The sequence below is a fragment of the Stegastes partitus genome, unplaced genomic scaffold, assembly GCF_000690725.1.
Source record: "Stegastes partitus isolate 25-593 unplaced genomic scaffold, Stegastes_partitus-1.0.2 Scaffold131, whole genome shotgun sequence".
NCBI classification, from domain to species: Eukaryota; Metazoa; Chordata; class Actinopteri; family Pomacentridae; genus Stegastes; species Stegastes partitus.
In genome coordinates, this window is record NW_007577862.1 from 524,391 (window position 1) to 550,896 (window position 26,506).

Sequence of the window (26,506 nt, forward strand, 5' to 3'; positions counted from 1 at the left end):
CTTGACCGAACACAGAACTCAGCAGTGCACATGTACAATAGAGAAGTGCAGGAGAAGTTTCCGGAAACTTTACGGGGCATCTGTGGTGGTAGAGCAGGTCGGTCAATGGTTGGAAGGTTGGCTGTTCAATTCATGGTCGCTGTGTCCTTGGGCAAGACACTTCACCCATCCCCATGAATGGATTGTTGAAGGTGGTGGTTGGAGGGACAGAATGGCCTCTGTCAGTCTGCCCCAGGCTACAGTCGTAGCTACCACCACCGGAATGAATGTGTGTGAATGAATAATTGACAGTGTAAAGCGTCTTTGAGTGTCTAGAAAAGCGCTATATAAATCTGATCAATTATTATTATTATTTTTATTTAAGTTTCTAACCTTTGGAAAGATCAAGTTCATTATACTTGCTACTTTTAAGTTCACAAAATTAAGTAAATACAGCAAAAATTTTAAGTAACTTTACAAGTAGACTAATGCTTATATTTACGTACCTTTTTCGAGTGCACCCGGTTTCCTAGATTCCTTTTTAAGTAAGATCAACTTTCCACATTTTACAGTGTACATCCCTTCAGCTTTCTGAGTGGCTGCACTCGTGGCAGAGAGGCCTAATCTTAATATCAGTCCAAGCAATTGAAGCAGCTCATGCGCGTCTAAGCACTACAGTAATGCGTATTTATTTACTAGGCCACTCTAATTTATGAAATACTCATCAATTTGTGGAAGTTTGTATTAAACGTGTTCCTTAATGCAGATCTGCTGTGGTCCAATTAAAATGTTTTATTTTTTTTGGACAGCTCAGTCAATTTTATTTATTTTAATTTTTTTCTTTTTTGCACCTCTCAGGGAAAAAAAAAAAAAATCATTTACTGGGAGAGCTCGGCTTGTTTGGAACGGCTTATAATGAATATTTAGTTAAGCCTAATTAAATAATCAATCAGGCGGGCTGCTATCCCCGCCCTTGCACCGGCCGCAGAGGGCCATGCTCCTGCGCGCAGAGGCACGCCTTCAGCCCCCGGAGCGTCTGATCACATTTCCTTAGCAACACGTTTTCCTCCCGTGTGCGCTTAAGACGCTTCAGCTGTCATATTCCCCACGGAGAGGTACGTCTCAGAAACCCCTCCGCATGCACATACACAAAATGACGTTACAGGTCGACGTCCCGGTGCGGATCACCTTTTCAACTTGATGGTGAGCATGCGTCCTAGCGGGCTACACGCGATCAAACCTTTAACAGTGTAATTGCCAGTCAGCAGAGACGCGCTCCGCTCCGCGTACAGCAGATGGTCCATGTGCGCACTCTACTAGTCAGATTACCCGTCTAGAGTAAATCCTGGGCCTGGCTTCTTTTTTTTTTTTTTTCTTTTGCAGAATGGGGGCAGAGAGAGACCGTTGAGTTTAATGCTAAGCTGTTGTTTAATGCAGTCCTTTTGGCTGCAGGCCTGCTTCAGCTTTCAATGAGCAGTGCACTGCTCAGTCTCTGTGGATATTACCATCCCAAAAATAATTGATTCAAACTCTTTCACCTGCTCAAGTAGGTAAGAGGCTCTGCACGTTTCAGTTTGGTAGAAATCAAAATCACCAGAATCAGTGCAGAGATTGAATGTGAGGGTCCAAGTCCCCGAATGGATGAGGAAACCTCATTCTCTGCTCCCAAAGGTGATCAATAATCAAACACTGTATCTTACACAATCTGTGGTGCTAATAGGGCTCAGCAGTAAGCCCTGACCTACTTGAAGTTGTTGAACTTTACGGTGACAGATGCCAGTTTTTTTTTGTTGTTGTTGTTTTCTTAGTTAAGTAGGCTACAGTAGTTATGAGAAGTCTGTCTTACAGTGTTAAGTACTCCTGCAGAAGTGTTGGATCCTGACCAGAAACTAATCACTTGTTTCTTGGCTGGTGGCCAAACCTACACCAAATGTAATGGAAACCTGTTTTACTTTTTTATTTTTTTAAAAGATATTCTCCTAAACAACAAACAAACAACCACACAGGACTGAAAGTTAAACCACGTTGGCAGGTAATTACCACACACACAGCAGCCCTGATCGACTGTATATATGCTGGATTGCTAATGTACTGTTGAATATGGCTGCGGTAGGAGGACTGCTTTTATGCCTTTTGAGTTACAGATCCATCTTTAGAATTTCTAGACCATGAGAAGCTGTGAAATGGTGTAAGTTTAGAGGTTATAGTAATTGTTCGTGCCTTTATACTCACTTTTTTTTAACCTTACTTTTATATTATCAGACTTAGTGGATGCCGTTCATCTGCTGTACTAAATGTGTGTTCAATTTCAGTCTGCATTGAAGCAAAAGAAGAGCAGAAAGAATCTTAACAAAAGACGGGCTTATTGTTTTTCAAATATGCAGCTTTCCAGGAGAAGAGTTCAGAGGGCTGGTGATTGACGTGAGCTAAATTTTGTTGATTCCAACAACCACACCTGTTAACACCAAGGTGCTCGGTGTTTGTGAGCAAAATGAAAAACGTGAACAAGATTCTTATTTCATACATTGACCCACCCACTACAGCCAAATCAAAAAAGCAACTTTGTGGCCCGCAGGCGAACCACATCCTCTGGATCGCGATAATGTGACCGTGCTGCCTCATAGATCGGCTGTGTTTCCTCTATACACGCCTCTTAAGGTTCCATGTGGCATGGAGTGTATATACTGCAATTCCCCAAAGCACTGCACAAGTGTTACAAACAAACAAAGACACTCAGCCCTACCTTATTAAGGTTCTCCTCCAGAGCACCAAATAAACAGGAAACACTGTAGACTGTACTAGAGGGGGGCTCGTGACTGATAAAGGTATCGCCTCAAACAAAAAAATGAGCAATTCATGGAGGTGAAGTCATGCTGGTAAAGCTGTGCCGCGGCCGGCTCTGGCTTAATTTAACCCATGGTTATTCTGTCTTTGAGTTATTGTTCTTGAAAAACATCCTGTAGTTGCAGTTCTTTGAAATGTTTCTTGGGGGTACAGAGAACAAAGAAAGGAAAAAAAAACTAGGTGTCTGTGAAAGAAGACACATCAACTGTGGCTTCCCATGCATGAGATATCATTTGAAATGATGAATGGTTTGTGGTATTTTGCAGTAATTAAGTTGTTTTATAAAACAGCCCTAAAATTTGAGTTGAAATTGGTTTTGCTGTTGGCGTCAGTCGCGGCATTCAGAGTAGGGGAACGGATGTGTGGGTTGGTTTTCAGACTTGCGAGGCCCGGTTGCTCATCAGTGTTATAGCTGATCAGTGATGATCCACACAGCTACCCAGGGAGCACAAGCGATTCGTCCGGCGGTAGCTGAGGCCAGCAGCCTGCTGGTGTTTGGCTAATCAGTCCTCCAGTGGCTCCGCAGTGACATCAGTGGCTCAGCGCCGTTTCATTGGCATCCTGCTGCTCATAGAACACACAAAAATTAAACAGATTTCTATCAGTTTGAAGTCTACCTGCAGGATATGGGAGATTATACGCAGGTAAAAATAATGTTTGTGTTCCATCATCAGGAACATCTTGGAGCAGAGGTGCTTTTTATTCGTAATGTGCTCCGAAACTGGTCTGTATTCCAACATACTTAATGATGATGGCAGTTGACCTCTTTCTGCTCTAACCTACTCTGAAATGGGACATCATCTACCGAAATCCATCACTGCAGTGTTGTCAGAAGTGAGTTTAACAGTGAGTGAACAGAGAAATGAGTTTTGTGCCAGCTGATTTAAAATGTGTGTTTACTGTGCAGTGAGACTTTCTCAGGTGAAATAACTTTCCGAAAGATTCTTTTTTTTCATTTGTTTTTCACAGGGAAAGCTTTTAGAATGAATTGGCATGCAGATGACAAATGATGTTCCTGCTCTACCAATCTTTTTTTTTTGTTGAATTGGGAAAAAAAAAAACAAAAAAAAAAGCAGTCTAGGAAATCCGTAATGGCAGTCATAAAGTTCATCTACCTCATACCTCCATAATCTGTGGTGATAAATGGAGAGATGATTTGCTTTCACCTTCTGATTTAATAATTTCGGCAGCTCCACTGTGGCAAAGAGGTTTGTAAAAAGACCCTCTCTTTGTTGTTGATCCCGAAGAATGTGTTACGACAGAAAAGCAGCAGATTTCATCAATGTAGGAGGCTGACAAATTGAATTCTAATTTTATTCTACTTTATTTAACATGCAACACAAATATAAACTCCTGAGAAGTCATCCCCAGTCCCTGAGCTGGCAAAAAAATACAGAACGAAAAAAAAAAAAAAGAGAGCGTAGAATACGCTGCAGCTGTCAGGGTGTGAGAAGTTCTGAATCAAGGAAATGATAATGAGGAATTACCATACACAAGGAGCCTGGCACTATTTATCTCGACAGTGTTTGCCTCAACTTACACCTGTGCGTCCTCATTCCTCGCACAAGAGCCATTGTGCTGTAACTAGCAATTGCGCCTCGCTCACTAGCCTCCATCTTCATCACTGCCTGCCGCTTGACGGCTTAATGAGCCAAACTTTGCTACTTGCGAAGAAAAGAGAAAATGTAATCTTTCTCATAAATTGGCAAGTTAGCAAATGTTTTCAGATGTGGCCTAGTTTATGATCAAACTGTACCGGCTGAGCTTTGTTATGTGAAACGGCCTACCTGCTACTGCTGATTTTTAATAGAATGTACACTCTGATTAGCTCCTGATCTCTTTCTTGATTCACTGTTGTATCGTTCTGTCAAGAAACTGTCACATAATAGTGAAAAATGGCCGTCGCTGAGCAAATATTCACATTTGAGATACCAAACCAATTATTTTTTTGGCAATAAAAAAAGATTTTGCCAATTAATTGTTGGGGGGAAAAAAAGCAGATTTTAATTTTCTTTCTGTTGCTTAATCCCCTGTTCGAGCAGCCTTTGTGGTCTTTTTTTTGTGTGTCGTATGACAGACAACAATTGACATGTAACCCACCGGTTTGACGTGATAATTTGATGTGTCCTCCTGGTGTCTCTCTCAGTCATCAGTCAAGCGAGGATTTACACAGCTCTCTTGATCCATTGCCCCCAGTGCACCTGCGTGATTGGCATCCTAAACTGTGAGTTGAACTGAAGCGTAATGATAGCAGGAGGCTGTGGGAGACAATTAGTTGACCCCCACATGCATGACCTTGCTTCTGACCCCACGGCCCTTATTACCTGAACCATCTCCGTATGTGGCCCGCACTTTAATCCAGGCTGATCGATACCTTTAAGGCATCTTAATATCCCAGCAAACCTTTTGCTCTGTGTACTTAAGTGAAGGCCAACAGTATAGATTCCCGTAAACGTACGAATTAGTATTGAATGCAATTTGGATTAAATTAATTTGTGACATAATTAAGAAGGATGAATGTGATTCAGGGTCAGAATTGCATTCATCATGCAAACCGTGCCGCGTCTAAATATCTTACTTTGGATTGCGCTAAAACATAAATTAGCAGCCGTGTGTTAGGAGTTAGGAGTGAGAATTCAGCATTGGCCTCAAATACACTGACTGCAGTGTAAACCACCAGGCTTTCGCATGCCTGTACCTGTGGAAATTAGTCTCAGTGTTTTGTCTAGTGTCCATCTAATTACTCATGCTGCTTCTTGATGTTGCCAGTTGGCCGTCTCCCGCGTGATGATATAAGATGGATTTCATTTTAACCCGGCTGTTTCTCTGCTCCAACTTTAGATTCGTATTCTGGTGAGGCAGGGTAGCTACTGGGGTGAGCCAGGGCTTGTTATCATGTGGTAGTCAGAGAGGTATGTATGTGCATTGTATGCTATTGTGCAGTGTATTATATTGAATTGCTACAGCTGCTGTGAAAGTCCAGTTCCTATCCACTGTACAAGTCATGGCCTCCTGCCTAAATCACATTCCTGGTTCTCGGTAACCGATGCTAGAAAACACTGACAGGTCTGCAGAAACTGTACGCAGTTTTTGTACGTATTGGAATCTGTTGTATTAAATATTTAGATAGATTATTTTTCTCAGGTTGTTGTCGGGATATTACATTCAATTTCTAGTATTGTGATTGGCAATTTTATCTATAATTTTTGTTAGTTAGGAGTGAAGAGTCAGTTTGTGCATCAAGACATTGACTTAATAGAAGATTCTTTTTCTCACAGCGCCCATCTACTCCTGATGATTTATCTGACTCTTTGCTGCTAAATGCTACAAAACAAAATGCCGGCTAATACCTAACTTTGCCAGTCTATCATACAGGGAGCCTTAACGGGTTGCTACGACCTGCAAGACGAGGCCTGCGTTACCCGACGAATACTGATCTTACAGCGTCCTATGAGCTATCCTAGGTGACTACACTGCGTCTCTGTTTTAGAGCTGTTAGTTAAACTGCGCCTGTGGACATATTTAGAAGAAATGGATTCTGTAAACTGGCATTACTACGATAACACTGAGCTGTTTTCTCCTAATAGACCTTCTTTCACAGCAGATATTTTGGCTTGTCACAGTTCGGAGGGCACCGGCACATTAATGATAGTTGCATTCCACTAAGGGGGAAGTCCTGCTTGTGTGCATGCTGGTTCACTATCAGGACTTCCTGGGACACTTAATGGAACCGAGCCATCATTAATTCCACCTGTGCTTTCCCCACTGCGACAGGTCAAAATGTCTGCCATGCAGAAGGGCTATTACGTGATGTGTGAAATCTGAGGGCTGCCTCTGTCCAATGTGGAATATTGTTACTATACCAGAACATTATTGTCTGCAGAATGAATGAATGAATATATGTCTGAATATTCCTCCAGAGTGTGAAGATTTCTTAAGAGATTTATTGTTTTTGTGAAGTAGTTAGGTCAATCAAGATCTTCATTTTTGAGTTTTTTTTTGGTTAAATTATGCACCCGACGCAAAAAAAAAAACAAAAAAAAAAACTGGCAAGCATGGCTGTTTTTTCCCCTCCATTGATTTTGATACTGAGACTCGAATATTTCTTATACAGGTGTGCTATGTTCGTCATTGCTGACTGACGTCAACAGTGCAGTACACATGCCAGCAAGACAACTGAAATTCAGCTGCAGATGCTGTTGGTGGTCTCCCTTGGTAACATACGTGTCACCTTGCAGGTGGTAGCAGTCTGTCAACAGTCTCTATCATGTCCCTTTGGGGTTGGGCACACGGTGTACAGCGCTTTTCGAAACACCTTCACCGAAAACATCTGCCAGCTGAAAATGACACTGATACATGTTTTGACAGTCATCCAAAACTGTAAAGTTACAGGTAGTTATCAAACATGAAGACACTGTGCAGACGCTCTGCTGGTTTATCGCTTTGAACGACTCCTTTCTTAATTCATAAAAATATTGATTAGAGCAGCTTTAACTAAAAGTTAAATTAAAAACAGATTACTTTAGCCTAATTTAATCTTGCACTGCTGTTATTAATGAATATTCTGCAAACACTAAACCAATTACACATTTTGTTCTCTTTATTAGAATTTTAATTTAATTTAATTTTTTTGGTCGGAAATCAGGTGACAGCTTTCCAATTTGTTCAACGAAACACAATAGTCAAACTCATCTCATGTAAATGAGGTCTTGTGGGTCCCCGCAGAGCCCCCGTGACAATACTAGCAATCTCATTCACTTTATCACTCCCCCTTCTATTGATATTGGTGTTCCATATTCAGCGTTTTATTACTTATCGCCATGCAGTTATTCATATCAGCCCTTGTGAGCTGATCAAGGAGCGGAGTTTTTCTTGCAGCGAGGCTTCTCTACTTTGTTGTTTTATCTGGTGCACACGTATGAAAAAGGCCTGAGGGAGAAAGACAATGCTGTCTGCTTTAACTCATCTCGGTGCCTGACACTGAGGTATCAGGCACCGGCAGGGGAGAGAGAATATTTTATCTGACACTGTCACTCTCTGTAGAAACCTCAGGGAGGCCGAGGCTGCTGTGACACACTTGGTGGTCAGCAGCACTGCATATGATTATGACAGCTCATGCTCGACTGGCTGAGGCCACAAGTCTGTGGTGTTACAGTACAACAAAATCCTCATAATAGCACTGTGGACTCTGTCAATTGCAAATTTTTAAATTCATTTTTTAAGCTGTGACACTGTTAGAAAGGCTTTAAAAGTTTTGTAAAAAATCTCCTTCCTTTTGCAAATATTAATAACAGTCTTTGTTTTCCTCAGGTTATAAGCATTCCCCTGGACGTCTTGGACTACGTGGCACAAACCATCAGATGAAGTACGATACAATGCATTTGCCTCATTCATCTTCCGGATGACACAAGTCGGGCTTAAAAGTCCCAGATTGATTTGGATGAAATAGCAAGAGAAGCATGGAGGCATCATTGTTTCACTTGATTGCTGTTTTTGTGGCTGTCCACATGATCGACTGCCAAACAGTCTGCAACAGACAGGCTTCACTTGAATGGCACCTTAAGAAACACTCGATCCAAATGAATTGGAGCCTCGTAGGAAACATCTGCGGGAGCGTTTCCGAGTGTTGGAATTCTCAGGGGGGAGACGAGTCGACTGAGCGGCCTTTCAACTTCCCGCAGATATGCCCAGTTCAGCTGCAACATGGAGACAAACTGCTGATGTCCGCTGATGAAACGCTCAAATCCTATGGCATCAAACTCCTAAATGTGTCCAAAGATGACTTTGAAAGCTGCTCCACGAACGGACAGCTGGAAGATCAGTTTCTCTTCCCCCACAATATAAATGAGGGCGAGCAAGTTGAGGCCAAGTGGCTCATCCCCGGTCATCATTACTTCATTGCTCTGCACGAAGGAGACACGCAGCTGTGCAACCTCGGTTTAAGGCTCAACGTATCTGTTAAAGCGCAGCTCTGTCAGGGCTCTCCTCTGCTTCGACTGTGTTCGGGGAACGGTGTTTGTCAAACAGGTCTCTGGGACGGTGCGTACCACTGTCAGTGCCACCACCACTACTCCGGGAGGTTTTGTGAAAAGTTTGATGCCTGTTTGGATAACCCTTGTGAAAACAAAGGAGTATGTTTGAGCAATGGATCCACAGATCCAAACTACAGAACATATAAATGCCTATGTCCTCCACATTTTACAGGTAAGAACAAATGCCACTGATCCCATTTGTTGAGCTCTCTCAGATTCTTCAAATTTGAGCTGCTTCACAAACATCCACAAAATACTACTCATTTATTTACCGTTGTTGCACATTACAATTACTGTAACTACAGTAATTTTTGTAACACATCGCTGCATCTGCTTGAGAGAAGATATGCTCTGATTAGCAAAAAGACTGGAAAAGCAACTTAAAATCTAATGCAAGCAGCCTTCTTAATTATACGTTTAGTCAAGTGAATGTTATTCCTCATCAGTCCCAAAAATCTCATTTATTGCAAACAGAATTAAAATTGAAACAGCTTACATTCCAAAATTCTTTCTTAAACCCTTTGCTGTACTTTTTCAGCAGCATTATCTTATATTTTATATTTTATATTTATATTGCATCTTCTATTTTTTCTTTTTTTTCTGTATTACTGTTGCACCAACCCACCAGAACAAATTCCTCGTACTGTGCAAACTATACCTGGCAATAAACCTGCTTCTGAATCTGATTCTGATCTACACTAGTGATTCAATTTCAGTTTTTTTTCTTTTCAATTAAAAGCACTTTTCAATTTACTATAACTATAAATCATAATTAGATATAACTATACTTTTACCTCTGTGTATTTCTGTGGAATCGACAACTGGTGTGCTTGTTTTGTTTTAGGGGTAAACTGCTCTGAAATCGTTGGCAAAGAAAACTGTGACAGAATTTGTGAAAATGGGACATGCGTTCAAATGTCACCCGCCTCCTTCAAATGCGTCTGCGACACTGGATCCTCTGGTAAGCAATTCTTTTTCAGCTCGTCATCGGCGCGATATAGATGGATTGTCTGTCACAGCGACAGTGAAAACCTGCTTCTTGAACATTATGACACAGTTTGGTTCCTTGCAGGCGAATCAGACAGTTTTTTTTTTTTTTTTTTAAACAATACTACACACAGAAGACACTGGAAGGAATTGTGCTGCATCCCAGTTCTATATACGCACAAGCGTGTCGTTTGCCTCAAAGGGGTGACTATATTTGGAAAGGTCAAAGCTGAAAACTACACAAGCTATAAATCTTTAAAAGATCAGCGTTTCCTTATGGGCTATAAATGTAAATCCCACTTGATGCTGTATTTGTCATCATAATGTATGAAGTGGCCACTTCAAATCAAATGTGTCGTGTTACAACCGGTGATGTGCTGCAGTAAAAGGCCAGGGGCTAAACTGCTAGCTAACTGAGCGTGTCAGACTTAATAAAACAAAGGTTTACAGCAATCAGTTAAACTGTAATTTATAGTATATTGTTTCTGCTGAGCATTTGATATCAAAACTTTGTTAGAAAAAAAAAAAAAAAGTTGGCAGGAAAGAAAAAAATAAGGCATGGCTAAAATATCCTAACATTTGTGGGTATGTGTGTTTTTATGTTTTAGTTGTTATTTACTGTTCTTTCTTTTCTCTACCACTTCCTGTAGTCCTGTAGCTGATAATACTCTGGTCAAGGCTGCGGTAAAGTATTGTAGTATATCTCCCCATGAGTCATTTACACGGCTGAATCAGAGAAAACTGTTGACGTATTTTTCTTTGCTAGCCTTCACCGCTCTCAAAAGAAAGAACACTGTGTTGCAGCCGTGATCTCTCGTAAACTCGTACTGAGACATCACTGCGTCACTCATTATTTAGTCTCATCTGCTATGATAATGTACAATTAGGTTAATGGGTATCACACACAAATGGGCTACAAGCCCTGGATACTCCTCGGGCTGCCCTGGATATCACTGTCTGCTGTAAAAACAAGCCTGCGATGAACTTTCTGGAGTAAAATCTCCAGGTGGCTCTTCACATTGATTCATTGTTTTGTTTGGAGCACAATTTGTCCTGGCAGCATTCTTGAAGTGTCATAGCTTTGCCTTTCGAGTCCAGCCCATGCTTTCAGCTTATTATTTTGGAGATGTGGTTTCAAGGTTACTTCCAGCACTGTCTGGCATCCTCCTTTTTTTTTTTCTTTTCTTTACAGAGCAGATTAAGGCCATACAATGGAACAAGAAAGTCTTTTCTTTAAGAGTTTGTATGAATGAATGTAGGGAATGAATCGTACCATTAGATGTTTTGGAGAACAGCTCTGAATATTTACAAGAAAAGATTACCAGATAATTCTTTGAGAGTCTTTGACAGAGAGCGTTAATACTTCGCCTTCATCCTTTGGTGCGTGGTGAATGCCAGATGTACGCTGAATTTAATGCTGGATGTTTTTAATCAGATGAACAACATGTATTATATCCAACAAAGAGTTTATGTTTATTGCTTATCAAGACGGCACCGAACCAGATTATGTGTCAAAGTAACCAAAGTCTGATTTAATTCTCTGACATTTAATTTTTTTTAAGAAATATTTCCAGTAATTCATCCACGACCCTAAAATATGATTTGAATTAGCTGCATTTTGATGAAAACACAATGCATTTCTTAACTAAAATAGAAGCCTATTAAGCCACGTTGACAGCGATGACTATATAATAATAACCAAACCACTCAGAGGACAGCCGCACAAAACAGTTGGCTGCGTAAAAAAATGACTGCTCTTGTCTGGGTTTTTTGAATGGCTAATTCATATAATTCACATCAGAAACAAATTGGTGAGTTACATGCTCCTTTGCCTTTGCAGCTTTTATCTAATTTGCTTTAATTGCTGCTGCTCTCTCAAGTAAGCAGCCTCCGCTGGGTGCTTTCGCATAGTCATGGTGTCCTGCTGTCCCATCAGCTTCTTGGGAGTTCTGTGGAGCTTGTGCTTCCTCTCCCTCCCTGCTGCATTTGGCTCATTAATCAACTGGAAGTTAGTGGCTGCTCCACTGCTGGCTGCCCTCGTAGGCCAAAGTCTATGCGCACAGAATAATGAGCCAAACTCATGGGACGTTTCAAATGAGATTTTCTTTTGATTTGACTCTCCTGCGCACCACCTCTTGGGTATTTGTTGCAAGGTATTACCATCTTTATGGAGCCATTTCCGTTTGGTATAAGTTGTTAATTGTTTTTTACAATCTTGTTGGTGGTAATATCAAATTTTGAAAGTTTAATTTGGGCTATATATGTAGTCATTACCCTTGTTAAACAATTTAATTAGATCCGGACATGATGCTTGTTTCTTTATGCATACTAGATAGCTGCAGTTCGTGATCGCTGCAATAACGACTGTGTTTTGAGATGACGGCACAAATGCAAATAAAAAAAAAAAAAAGTTCTATCGTAGAATGCCATAAACCAGAATTATTAGGGAATTCTTACTGGAGTGCAAGAGAGTTATTATGATTATACGTGTCATAAATATGCGTGACAGATGGAAATGTTCCTAAAAATATAGCAGTTTATGGAGGTTCAGCTTTTAGTGTACCAGTTATGAAAACTTCCATTTCTGTTGTAAAATGAGCTGAGGCAAAAGCAAACCCTGAAGTTGTACACAGTAAGATTGATGCCCACAGAGGAGGCTATGAGGAGCCTCTGGGACATGAGCACTTGTATCAGCAAGGGGATTAAAGAAAATATGCAAAGAAAGAGTCACTGGAAAGATAAATGTGTAGGTACCTTGTGAAGAACACAAAAATGAAAACCCTCACCAGGGAATAACATCAAATTTTATTCACCTTGAACCTGCAGTGAATTCAGTCTAATTTTATCCTTTGCACACAATGTCACTGCAGCATTACCCTGTCTCTGGTTAAGCCGCTGGTGGCAAAAGTGTTGTGGTATTTATTAAAAACTACTGGCCACAGCTTAGCTCGAAATGACTTTATCTGGGAAAACGCTTACTGTATGAAACGAGCTGCAGCACAGACTACTTAGTTCACAGTTCAGTGAATTACCGCTGTAAAAATCGATATATCTTCATGGTGATTTTTCATTTATTAATGTACTTTATAGAGATCTATTGACTTAGTTTTTATTTGATGTACATACATGATCAAAATATGACAGTTATCAAGACGTACTTGTCTGTTAATGTGGACTCATTCCATTAAGTTTAGTTCAATTCAGGTCAGTCACTGGAATTATTCTGATACAGTGGTTGAGTATTCTGTAAGCATAATAATATTGAATTTTACTGAAGAATTAATAGCCGAAATGAGCCACTTTTCTTATGTGTTAGGTGTTTTGCCATCGGATGGGGCAGTGTAGAATTAGACAGGAAACAAACGAAAATCAATTACGTGCAAAGCAAGTTTGGGCTGAAATCGAAGCATGGAAATGTGGTTATGTGGTATGCATCTTGACTCAGTCTATCAGGACACACTGTGAAACTGCCTTCTCTGGGAATATCTGCACCTATTGAGACAATTTAAACCTTTAAACATATAGTCAAGTGACCAAATGTAGAAGTACGACATGAAAAAGACAATAAAATTGAAATAAAACGGTTAAAAATAAATGACATGAACAAATAAAATGTAATACATATGTACAAAAAATATTACCCCAGGTTACGTCTGATTATGTGTGATTACAGTAGTAGTAGTGGTGGTGGTAGAAGTAGTAGTAGTAATGATTATAGTACATTTACAATGCAGTGATAAATTGCCCCAAATCCAATAAAGCAAAACCAAAAAAAAAGTGCGGTAGATAAAATGGTCAGCATCTTATGTTGCTTAAGTTGGATGCACCAATGCAGCAAAAAGTGTTTGTACATCCTCCCTCTCCTTACCCTATAATACAGGCTGAGTGAGAAAGATCGGGCAAACAAAGTTTAGCACTTCTGTGGCCATAACATGCAGAAGAGCAGCACCATTACTAGTCACACAGAAATGCGTCATATACCCTAAATACCTAATGAGTAATTTATATGGCATGAAGCAGCAGTGGGAGAGCTCAACATGGACACATCACAATTTGGCTTCATGTAGATGTTTTCTCAATTTACACAATTCTGTGTTTACAGATCATTTGGCAGCTACTGAGCTAAGTATCAGTTTGGTAGTTTCAGGAAAATACTTTCAAAAGGAAAATATGCGTTCCCTCACTTAAACATGGAGAACCCATTGAGTGTAGTCCAAATATTTTTCTTAAAAACCAGAGCAGCAGTTGTCACAAGTTGCATCATTACTTTATTACATTCATCATCATCAAACAACTGGCGCTCCTGATTATGGTGCTAATTTAAATGTGCAGAATTGACTAGATGCAGCGGCACCACCAAGCTACATGGAGCAAGCACAAAATTTAATACACACACACAGACACAAGCGCAGCGTGAAACACCCTGAGATGAAGGCAGTTCTCCATCACAAGCACTAAACAGGAAAAACACAAGGAGGGCACACCCTCGACTCCCTGTTTGTAGCCTTCAGAGGAAACCATGCATTTTTAAGTGAACCAATCCAAATAATTTATTTGCTGTTCGAGACATTTGCCATGTTCTTCACAGCAAGTTTGGTTTCCCTGAAGTGAGCGTCATAAAAAATGATTGTGGTCCTCTGTTAGGCACAACACCACTGTACACAACACAACACTTCATCAGGAAGGGAAAACTTCGAAGGAAATATAATTATTACTTCTGGTTAGTTAGTCATTTCTTTTCCATAACTCTAACTAACATCTTGACAATTTTATTTTATTTTATTTAGTTTGTTGGCTTTAGTGTGATGGTTTCTGAAATGAGAAATACCATTCGTATATACTTAACCTGTCAGAAGCCAAAGAAATGTTTGACATTTCGTTATCTGCTGGTCTGAGGTGATACCGTTTTGCGAGATAAAACACACTTCAAGTATTATAGGTGAGTTATGGTGCTGAGTTGCACCACCAGAGGGGTGTACTAGGAAGCCAGTTTGACATAGCCGGGCTTTCTTTGTAAAAAAAGAAAGACGCAATCGGGGATAATGAGTATCTCGAAGGTGGTTATCAGCTGTCTTTGTCAACTGAAGACTTTCTGCTTCAAACTCTGTGCATGTTCATATAAAAAGGGGTGTTAAACGCGTCATGTGACTCTTCTGCTGCACGAAATAAAACGATTGTGTGCAGCTCTTTCAGTCCACACGTTGTTTTATTGGAGAACAATGAGGAATACAAAAAATTCTGATGGTAAAAAGCTACTGCAAATGGTGCAAGACAGAAATGCTGGTAGGAAACTGTTGAATGTGTTAATATATAATATTTTACCGATGCAGCTGCTTATTTCCAACTGAGAGCTGCAGGTTAAAGTTAAACTTTAAACCTAATGTATTTAAACACGATCTTGTATTGAAGTGCGTTTAGGTCTGACACTGTCCCAAAGTACAGGATATCACTTTAATTTTTGGCCAAATCAAAGCAAAATTAATGTTATTGATTGAATATTCTCTGTAATAAATACCAGAAGGATAATCCACTTTTTAATCTGTTCCCTATGAGCTGCAGTACCAGCAGTGTAAACGGACTTGACAGCAAATCAGAGCTGAACATAAAAACATAGTTAGGCCAACTAAATACATGTCAGGTTTCCATGGCAACGTAATATATACAGTGTGTCATACTGTAACTACACAGTTTCATTCAGTGATATTAGTCACGTACAACTCAGCATGTTTGCAGACAAAACACATTCCCTCAGCTGAGAATCTGTATCATTCATAAATAATAGTCGGTAAACAAGTTGGTTAAAGGGAGACGCTCTTTCAGCCGATTTAAAGCCAAAACTCTGAACATGACCTGCTCCTGACCAGGTTAGCTCCACAGCATCAGTTACCAGAGAAACAGATCTAAGTATCAGTCTCTAAGTATCAGAGATCTAGCGTGCTAAAAAGAGAGCCACCTTTGTGACACTGAAAACTCTGACTTTAGGCTGAACATACCTGATAACCCACTAATCTCACTTCGTAGTACAGCCCTCTGGTGAAGCATCTCGTTGTTTATTACCGTAGCAACCCAAGGAAACAGGCAGTTCTGTGTTGGCCCGCAGAGAGCATTGTGAGGGTCTAGCTTCCAATGCGCCACCATGACAAAGACTTCTGTGGTACTTAAGGCCCTCCAGCCAGCGCTCATGTGTTTAACTAATACAGCATTCTTTTACCCCAGTGGCATATGTAGCTCATCATGTGTCCATTGGCTGAAACAGCAATACTGGCACAGAAGAAAAAAAAAGAAAAAGATAACACCCACTGTGCTTAATTAATATTGAACTAGTTGTACATGGACAATGACACATTTATTAAGAACAGTATGCAAAACTTGCTTGCCAAACATCCTCCCACAGAATCTGCTCCCACCTGTGTGACAGCAGATGTAAACAAGAGATCGAACTTAGATTTGTGCTGATACGGATCAGCTAAAAAAAATACCTTTATCAGCCCAAGTTCTAACCTTTTAGACCGACTGGAGAGATCCCTACTTTTTACAGTTAAACTTGAATTGTGACAATATGTGATAAATTGAGCACTTACATAGTGACAAGAAATTGCACTGCACTTGCTTCCATGCTGTGTAAGTGACATCAGTCCTGTCATTATAGGCATAGTTCTGCTTTAAATAGATTTCATACTTCCATTCCATGTTAAGGAGTAAATGGAATGCGTGAACGCGTGCTAGGTAGGGAACGCGTTTACACATCATACTTAAATGCATTATTCGCAGTCTGAGTGCAGTACAGTAATCTTTTGTTGTCGGTTTTGCAGGCCCTTCTTGTGAGAAGAGGAAAGCCCCCTGTGACCCAAATCCATGCAGAAATGGAGGTGCATGTGAAGAGAGCCCCAAAGGATTCGCCTGTCGTTGTCCAGAGCCATTTGGGGGCCTTTACTGCGACTCTCGAGTTGACATCGATTGCACGTCGTACGCATGTCAGGAGGAACAAATTTGCACCGCAGGGAAGCATGTGAGGACTTCATTTTCCTTATTTGTTTTATCTCAGTGGGACATAAACAAGAAATGGCACATGAAAATTAATAGTGTCTCGAAACAAGATCAAATGGCTTCATTCTGAAGGCTCCGGCAGCAATTAATATTTCCTGCTGAAGATGAGCTAAGGGAAAGAGTGCCTGCGTCCTCTAGCATTTTGATTGAATGACCCAGCGCATATTTAAGTGCCAGTTTGAAATGGCTCTCATCAAAACCTTTTGTAATTGGATGCCTGCTGCAATTTTCAACTTTCACTGGAAACGTTATTGTGGTCATACATTTTGCAGAGGTAGTAGTGTTTCCTAATGCTCCGGAGGATACTCTGGGGAGAACACAGTAGTGGTCTAATTGTCTTTCTCCATGACCTTTGTTTTCTTCATTACAGTTTGCCAAGTGCACTGCACATTTTCCCAACCCACCTAAGAATACCAGAGTAGAGCAGACGAAACGGGGCATTTATCAAAATAATGCCTATTATTGCTGCTGCTTGACATAGATATTTTTCTAGCAGGGTAATCTGTTTAACTTTGGATTACAAGAACATTAACATTTATTAGCCTCTCATAATATCTAAAACTCGTATTCAAATGTATATGAAAGCTATTATTTATTTGCCTACTTAGATTATGTAACTTTAGAGGTCAGTGGCAAATGATCGCGTGAGTCCATCAAGCCGCAATTATATCACTCTTTGATAATAACATTGATAATGTTCCAGATCTAATGTACCTTTTTGTGCAAAGCGACCCTGTTTTCCAAAGTCGACAGGTGACCTGGTTTGTATGCTCCTCTATGCAGGCCTCTGAATGTGTCTGTGCAGATGGTAATGTGGTCTCAGCATGCAGGAGGCAGCAGAACCTGTGCAGCTCATCGCCGTGTCTGAACAATGCCACCTGTGCGTCCAGGGGAAATGATTACTTCTGCAGGTGAAGCACCGAGAGAGATCTAATAGAGGCCGTTCTCACAGTCCCCTTTCCAGATGATTCGAGTGTCTTGTGAATGTGTCTCCCTCTGAGAGCGAATTACAATGAATCTTTTCTTCTTCTTCTTCTTTTTTTTTTGTTCACCTTGTGAAAATGCGATTAGGATTTACATTCCTCTTAAGAGTTCCAGGATTAATACATATGTTGTCAGGTTCATTGTTGGCTGATAATGTTCTGTTTCTCTTATCGTCGATAATATTCACCAAAACCTATTAAAAACCAAACAAAAAAATACCTCAGAGCACCAACTATTACACCAGATACCATATTACAAAGAATGTAACAGCATATACTGTCCAGTATTGACATATACATATATATATATATAAACATCTGTCGGTCTGTACACAAGATTTGTTGACAATACAAAAACACATATGAAATATATCAGTTAAATTGCATTTAGAATTATGCTTTCCAACACAGCATTGTCAGCCATATTATATTTTATCGACTCTGCTCTAAACCTGTAAAAGTGAAAGGCAAACAGACTTGCCATTTAATCTTAAAACAGTTTTCGCCGAGATGCTTCTCGGAGGATACAGGCTTCTACTAGATTACAGTCTGCCTTTGATGCCCTCTAGATACTTATCATCACACCGAAACCTGTTTCCATCGCAGACTAAAACTCCTGCTACTGCTTGTACCGCCAGTCTTTTTTCCCCCCCATTTCCAAACACCCAAGTGAAACACCTCGCTAAAATTACAAGGCAGGATATTTTTGTTGATCACCACTGGGATTCTTATGAGGTATGTTTCCATTCATGTTTATTAGACTTTTCATTCTGCCTTACACCTGCTGTCTTTCAAATCCACTTACTAGATGGGACTGGAATTTTGATTCAGGCTTTCAGACAACAGCATCACACATGTACGAATTTCACATTTCAACATATTTTATGTCATTTATCATTGTCAGAGCTCGCTGTGATTGTTTTTAAATAAATAATCAACCTACCATACTTGATTGTAACAGCTTGTTTCCTGAAATCTGCGGGACGGGTTTGTTTATGTCATTATTAAAGCTCCCACAGTCTTAACAAACACGAATCAAACATACAGTATATGAAAAGTATACGGGAAGTTCTTCAATGGAGGCATGTATTTGTCAAATAAGCAGTTTGACCTTTCCAGTTGTTAGAAAACATAATCTGTCATTTATAATTGACTTAAATTTTTTAGAATAACGTCACCCTTGCCACAATCCAGGTGAAAGCAATTGGAAGAACATGTGTGCACGCTTTCCCGCCCAGGTCCGTATCACAATCAGATCATGCGGAAAACCAAATTATAACCCCGCGTATCCTGTAAAAGAAACAATACAGTATTGCTTGTTAGTGCTTAAGGCTCAGGGTGAATCGATTTTGATGACACTGACCTCTTCTCAACAGCTGTCTGCGAGGGTTTTCTGGGAAGTATTGCGAAGAAAGAATTGACTACTGCAGGCTGCTCAATATCAACTGCCTAAATGAGGGATTGTGCTTGAGTGTAATTGGCGGATATCAGGTAAGTGATTCAGTGTTTCAGTCATAATTAAATACTCTGAAGCCCGCAAAATATGACATGCTGCCCCTTAATGGGGGCTACAGCGTGAACACAATGTCAACTCGTCCATTAGCAGAGTGATGATGCGCACGGTACGTCTTTTGTTTCAGTAACAAGACATTTTTTCTATAATTTTTTCTGATTAAAAAAAAAAAAAACAAAAATCACAATTATAGTAGTCCACTCTATATTTATGCATTCGATTGCATGCAGTGTAAAAACATTCTGTGTGATATATTGCAACCTTTTTCACTTTGTAGATCAGGCATTACAAGCTCATTAGAATCTGCTTGTTGCATGATTTATGTGGCTGCTTAATTTGCATTTTTAAATCTTATTTTTAATACTAGAATCATGTGATCTCTTTTGGACTGATTGGACTGATGTTACTGATGAATGCTTTACACTGTCATCAACTACATGATGTTCTTTTTGTCTTTGAGGAAATTAACTATTATTATGCAAATATATAGATACTGGCTATTGAATGCATGTGTTTTTTTTTTCCCTATTCAATCTTCCTCAGCATGCCACAGTGAAATGTCTCTTCATCTTAGGTCTTTTAAGTTCTGTGCATAAGAAAATCTCCCACTAATTGAATTGAAAAACAAAGAGAATAACAAGAACATCACTGGTAGAATATGTCTACAGACAGCAGTAATCCAATTCTAACCCATTAATCATTGTGAGTATGTGGACGCTTTGTTCAGACAGGCAGGTTCTGGTCTAATTTGCCTCTGTATTGCTCAGTCTTCTCAAATGTCTGCATTTTTTACAGCACCTGAGACTGCTCCGTAATGCCCCATAGCTCCTAATTATTCTCCATCAGTCTTCTTCCATTAGACCGCTGAGAGTGTTCTTAATCCAAAATCTACTTTTAGATGCTTTGTGTTGGTGCGCCTCCAACTGGGGTCAGACATAATCAAAAATTGTTGCTCACTGCAAACAGGCCATTTCCTTTTGCCGTGTTCTTATTTACATTCTTGTGTTGCTTATTTATATATATATATATATATATGTTTTATTTATTTTCTTTTCTCTGACCATGAATAGCCCTTGCCATGTGTAGCGCTCATTTAATTCCTTCTTCCATGAATATGTAGTAACAGAGATGTGTAGAGTAGTCCTTTTGTCTTGGCTCCGTACTGCAACTCTTTGAATTTGTATTAAGGGAAATAACTAAAGTGCTGTTCCAGCCATTCCTTTAGGTTTTGATCTATGTTTTCTTGCTCCTTGTTATCCATCTGAGAGTTTTGCCCTCGCCACGATATAATTAAATTTGAGGGGATCCTAGTGTTTAGAAATTACACTTTCTGGATATTAGAGGTGCAGCTAAATTTATTTAAAGTCATTTATGTAATGCTGTAACTAAAACAAATTGTTTCCACCTCCATCATATTGAGGCACAAATGTCTCAAAGCAGACCGAAACACCTGCATTGCTAGATAATACCTAATGCAGTTAAGAACGTGGGGCTTTTTGTAATTTTATTGTATTCTCTTGTATTTATTCATTCTCCCCACAGGTATAAAGGGATACGATTCCTACACTGTTCAGTTAGACACACCAAACTCACTTAAAACTGAAAACCAACAACCCTCGTAGTCATTGTTTGATTTGAATCCGTCGTCGCTCCAAAACATGCTTGCTCTGTATGACACATTTCGTTACTGTGGGCTGATGTATTCTGTGCTTTAACATCGATCACATGAATATTGTACTGTGTTCCCGCAGTGTGTTTGTACCCCAGGTTGGACCGGAGAGTTCTGTCAGTACGTAGGTGATGCCTGCCTGATGATAAAACCAAACAGCTGTTTAAATGGAGCCACATGCATTACAACAAGTCAGCCATCATCTCCCCCTCAGTACACCTGCAAATGTCCCCGCGGCTTCATAGGTGAGATAACTTTGCTTTATTGTCTCTCTTTGAGCCCTTTCAATCTGTCTGTCCATCTGTCTGTTGGCAAAATATCACAAAGTATGGACTGATTCATACAAACCCTAGTGGAAAGGTTGACTATAGGGCAAAGAATGACTGATTAATGTTTGGAGAAAATCTGACGTGGAACTGGCGTAGCTTTGACAGTTACATGCGCTTGACATTTACAGACTTTGTTATAGTTATAGACACAATGTAAATGCACTACATACCCAAAGCCATCTCAAGATTTGAAGCAGACGTGCAGCACAAGTCGTGAAGGTGGTAGCTTTCTGAATGTTTTACTGTTTTAAGACAGTCAATCTGCAGTCTGCTTGGGAGACATTTGACACGGCGCTCTCATGCTGAGAGGAATCCATAAATTATACATTTTTCTATTTTGCCTTTTGTTGATGTTGTAAGGCGGGTGGCTTGAAGATGGCATAAAATCTATAAACACGTTATGATATACTCTTGTATTCCATTAAAAGTGTATCGTTTGTATCGTGCTAGAATAAATGCAGTTATTCTGTGGTCATAGAAATGCTGGTTTCCGATTGGCTGGCAGGTGTTTATGAACATATTATGTCATATAAATTGCTCTGTAAAAGAAATGCTGCCATTTTTTGTCATGGACACAACTTGTTGCAGAAAAACTTTACATAAAAGGCACAAAAATGTAATTTGGCTGCGGAGTTCATGCAGCAGATACAGCAGTGGATTATGGGGGATATCAGATCCTTTAAACTAAACTGAAGCACATCAAATCCATATCTAAAGCCAGCCACCATCAAACTTAATAAAAAATGGGTTTGAGAAAAATGAAACTTGTCTCTGCTTTGCACTTGTTCTCTTTGCATCTAACCCTGCTTAATGAACCGAAACTATTTTCTATATTTTTATGAACTTCTTCCTCACAAGTTAGTCCTCTTATAGAGAATAATCAACATGTTGAGCAAACATTTGTTATAAACCTTTTTTTAAAAATCTATCTGTAGTTGGTGTTTTTTCTTTCCTGAATCAACTCTGCTAATATCCACGTACCTTGCACGAGGTAAACTTGGACATGTCTCCTGCCCTGTAACACAGGAGTAACCTCAGACTCATCTACGAGTTGGTTTGTCAAGAAGGGTTCACATTTGAGTTCAAGACCTCTGCTAGTGCTCATTGATTGCACAGAGGGCAGCGGGGCGACACAGTAGCATGGGTCAGCAGGGCACTCTTTAACCATCGGGTTTAGGTTCAGATGCCGCGTTCGCAAGCACCTGCTTTGATTAACGTCTCGAAAGACTGAATTACAGCCGGCTCAGGAGCTGCTGTTCCATAACTGACCCCTGACCATAACCAAGGAAAGGGGAACAAGGACAAACAGAAATTAGTAGCACTATTAGGAATAGTAGTTGTTGATTTGTTGCATTTCATTTATTTATATTTTATTGCACTGCACAAACAGAGAAGCAGAACACTTGCATCTACAACTTAGAACACAAGTGAATGCCTTTAAAGTGGAAATAAATAGTAAAGTGACTATTTCAGGCCAGAAATCTGTGGTAAATCACAAGCCAGCCCCAGATTTAAAGCAACAGGCCAGTTCTGTTTTTGAAGTGTTTTTTAACCTTGAAGCTTATTTACCAGTAGTCTTGCCTGTTTGACATTTCTAAGGCCTGCTGCTGATTGCATTTAATCCAAGTAGTTTGGCAAACCGCTTCCTAATTAGCTGCCAGCTTGGAACATGGCCGAAACTTGTTAAGCTATAAGTGACAGTTGTTTAAAAAAAAAAAAAAAAAAGGCCACAAAAACAAGTTGCTACAGAGTATGAGGTGTAAGAAAAAAGTCGATCTCTTGTTTTTATTGACAATACTTTAACAAATTGAATAACCCAGACAAACCGGGGGGGGGATTTTCATTTGTGTATCAATGCTTCAAGAGCTGGCTTTAGAGAGGACGGGCCTTTTGAAAGCGGTGCGTGGTTCACTTAGAAAAATTAGTGCTTACTTATAAACGAGCTGAATGCTACAAGTGCTTTTGGTTGTGGTGCATATCACATGAGCATCTCTGCTCTCTCTCCCATTTCCTTTCCATCTTCACTTCTCCTATCAAACAAAGGCGATAAAAGCGTCCCCTTCCCCCAACAAAAAGAAAGACGAGATGAAGAAACCCTATAGGAGAGTCATATATTTCCTATACTGCTCCTAATTGTGTTATTTTACTCCATACTGCTTATTTAAACAATTAATTCTGCCAAAGAAACATACAAACTCACTTTTATCCCATGCTGTTTTATCATAATTTAATTTAGACAGTACTACATTATGTATAGAAGGTGTTAGTAGACAAAAATGGAACAACACAGATTGGTCCTTGCTGAACATTGTATATAATGTAGAGGGTGTTGTGGTGGTACTGCACAGCACTGGTCTTGTGTTGTTTTAGTCCTTAAACAGCCGGTGAATGGGATTTTTTTTTCCTTTTTTTTCTATCTAGTGCACTCAGGTTTTGGCCTATAGCACATTTCACAATCTACCCTTAAGTCCTGACACACTCAGCTGTCAGTCAGATAAGCCCTTACATAGCACTACATGAACAAGGTTTTTTTCCTCTGTTCAAAGCTGAAATCTGTTGCCACTTCAGTAATGGAAAATTGTCTCTTACACCATGGCAGTTCTTAGTGACTGATAGAATTCATCATTTTCTGGCATCTCGGGATTTTTTGCTTTGGAATTTCGAACCATGCAGCATAGAAAAGGCCAATTTAATTTCAAGCTTTGCCCAGAAACCCCACTGTACTCCATCATAGATCATAACTCAGGATACATTACTGAAGCCGCGGCTTTCGGGTTTCATTTTGGAAGGCTTTATTTTTCACAAAACAACTGTTGGCATTCATTTAGTTAGTCTCATCCATACGCACTCTTGTTCTTTTTTAATTGTGTGCATAATAATACCATAAGACACGGGGATTAGGCAGACAGCAAAAATGCTTCATGCAGTAAAAGTTTGGAATCCCCGAAGACCAACAAAATTGGAAACCAGTTGGAATTTCTTGCATGAAATATGCAACATTTTTATATTATGAACTTTATCTCACAATTCGTTACTATAAAGCATAAAAGCATGGAATATTTTTTTAAAATGAATAAAAACAACCTTTAATGCGTATTGACCTTTTTCATTTTTCTAGACATGCGTAACATTGCTTTATATTGCTAACATTTTGCAACCTAAATTGGCATATCTCATATTATAATTTCCATAAAAAAGCTATAATACTATATAATTGATTTTGTTCCCAGCCATAAATGATTGTAGGCGTTTCTAAGATTTTAGTAGGACAAATTAGTATAATTTTCTGCTGCACAGCAAGGCATATTTTGTCTATAATGACCTGTAGCAGCTAACGTGCAGATGATATCAATCATAGTGTTTGTGCTGTAGCATGAGGTTGCTGCTGTCAAGAAGGGACTTTCACTACATGTCATTGCTGCTCCGTTATTGATGATAGGACATTTTAAATTAATAACCTGCACAGGAAGACACACACCCCCAACCACAGCAGTGGAACTAGCAGCTGCTGAGGCAGCTGAGCACCAAACAAATCTCCCATCAAGATGCCTGCATCCCCCCACCTCATGTGCTCTCTTGAATGCGACACAGCTCGTCATTAGGTGTCTGTTTTCTTAACAAGAAAGTGAACCTGCCCAATCAAGGGTGTGTTTTTTTTTCTTAACATCCTTTTTTTTTGTTTTTTGCATGTCCTCGAGCTCACCACTTAACTCCTGCAGTGTCTTAATAGAGAAAGGTTTGCAACCTAATTACCGTCTTAAGAGAAAGGTTGTTAAAGCAGTTGCAGGAAATTCAAAAAGGAACAATGTGGCGACCATGCTCTTTTATTTTCTTGCTTAAAGTAAATGGAGAAGATCATTAGTGCCCTCACATCTGTGGACTAAATATGAAGTTAAACCAGTAGGAGGTTCATTTAGCTTAGCATAACCTCTAGAAACAGGGCAAAACGGCTAGCCTGGCTCTGTCTTTAGGTTGAGGAAAAAATTGTTAAAAAAAAAAAAAGGAAAGAAAATTCGACCACCAGTATCTGTCTGGCAGCATCACAGAGATTAAAGACTGATTAAAGGCTGTCAGTGCTTCCAAGTCAAAAATGTAATGGTTTACAGATACACATGCTTTTTGCACAGAATAAACACGTATAGTATATGTTCATTTGCGTGGTTAGACTGGTAGTAGGTTGTTGATTTTTCACCTTTTAAGCACAACCACACTTGTTGTTTCCCCTTTCTTTCACTTTGTTTAAATGTAAGCTAACTGGCTCAGTGTCTGGTATCAGTGTTAACATTTAATATCCAATTAAAAAAAAAGCAAATTTGTGCAAACTATTGCTTTACTGAACATAATTAGAACATAAATAAATCAAGAAAAGAGGCTTTTTGCAAAGTTGTATTTTAATAATGCAATATGCAGGCAGTATATATGATATAATAGGCTGCATTTATAGCTTTTCTGCAATATAAATGCTGTGAAATGTGACCAGAATGTGAATACAAATGCCGCTAATTGCATCATTTTTTTCTCACCTCTTTCCTCAGGCGCTAAGTGTGAGACTGAGATCAATGAGTGTGACTCCAGCCCCTGTCAACACAACGGCACATGCACTGACTTACTAGGAGACTACAGCTGCCAGTGTCCTTTAGGTATGTGGATTTATGTCCAAATCTGAAGCTCTGTATTAACGTTTAACCTACGTTTGTATTGGATGTGGTAGCAGGCAGCATTGCAGACCTTTTACACATGTCTGCAGTGAATGTGGCCTAAGATTCTAAGCCGGGGCCCCTCTGGCCATCTCAGTGTAGCCTGAAAACCAAAGGTGATGAGCTTTAGCCAGCAGGATCCCCACACGGTGACACATCCTGCCTGAGGGAGTTAGGATAGAGTCGGCATTATTTAACTCATCTCATGAATCGTATCTTCAACCTAATTCCTAAAAATGCTTTGCTATTCCAATGGAACTATGTGAATTTGTGTTCTCACTACTTTCCAAACGTTTTAATAAATGCCCAAATGCATTTCATCATGATTCCACAAGTTATAAAAAACCCATAAAAAAAAAGCCAACTTCCCAGCATGCCACTGATCACAACATGCTCCACAGAGACAACAAGGCACAGTCAGGGTCT

At 39.7% G+C, this 26,506-nt stretch overlaps 1 protein-coding gene across 1 annotated transcript in view; it reads left to right on the forward strand.

Annotated features, from left to right (window-relative positions):
* Positions 1-8,282: 8,282 nt before the first annotated feature.
* Positions 8,283-26,506, forward strand: part of eys (eyes shut homolog) — a 154,135-nt gene continuing 135,911 nt past the window's right edge. Inside the window, exons 1-7 of the mRNA XM_008278748.1 lie at positions 8,283-9,027; positions 9,700-9,816; positions 16,655-16,851; positions 17,673-17,800; positions 19,249-19,363; positions 21,137-21,299; positions 25,919-26,023. Coding sequence (XP_008276970.1) covers positions 8,283-9,027; positions 9,700-9,816; positions 16,655-16,851; positions 17,673-17,800; positions 19,249-19,363; positions 21,137-21,299; positions 25,919-26,023 — 1,570 coding nt within the window. The remainder of the gene's footprint in view (positions 9,028-9,699; positions 9,817-16,654; positions 16,852-17,672; positions 17,801-19,248; positions 19,364-21,136; positions 21,300-25,918; positions 26,024-26,506) is intronic.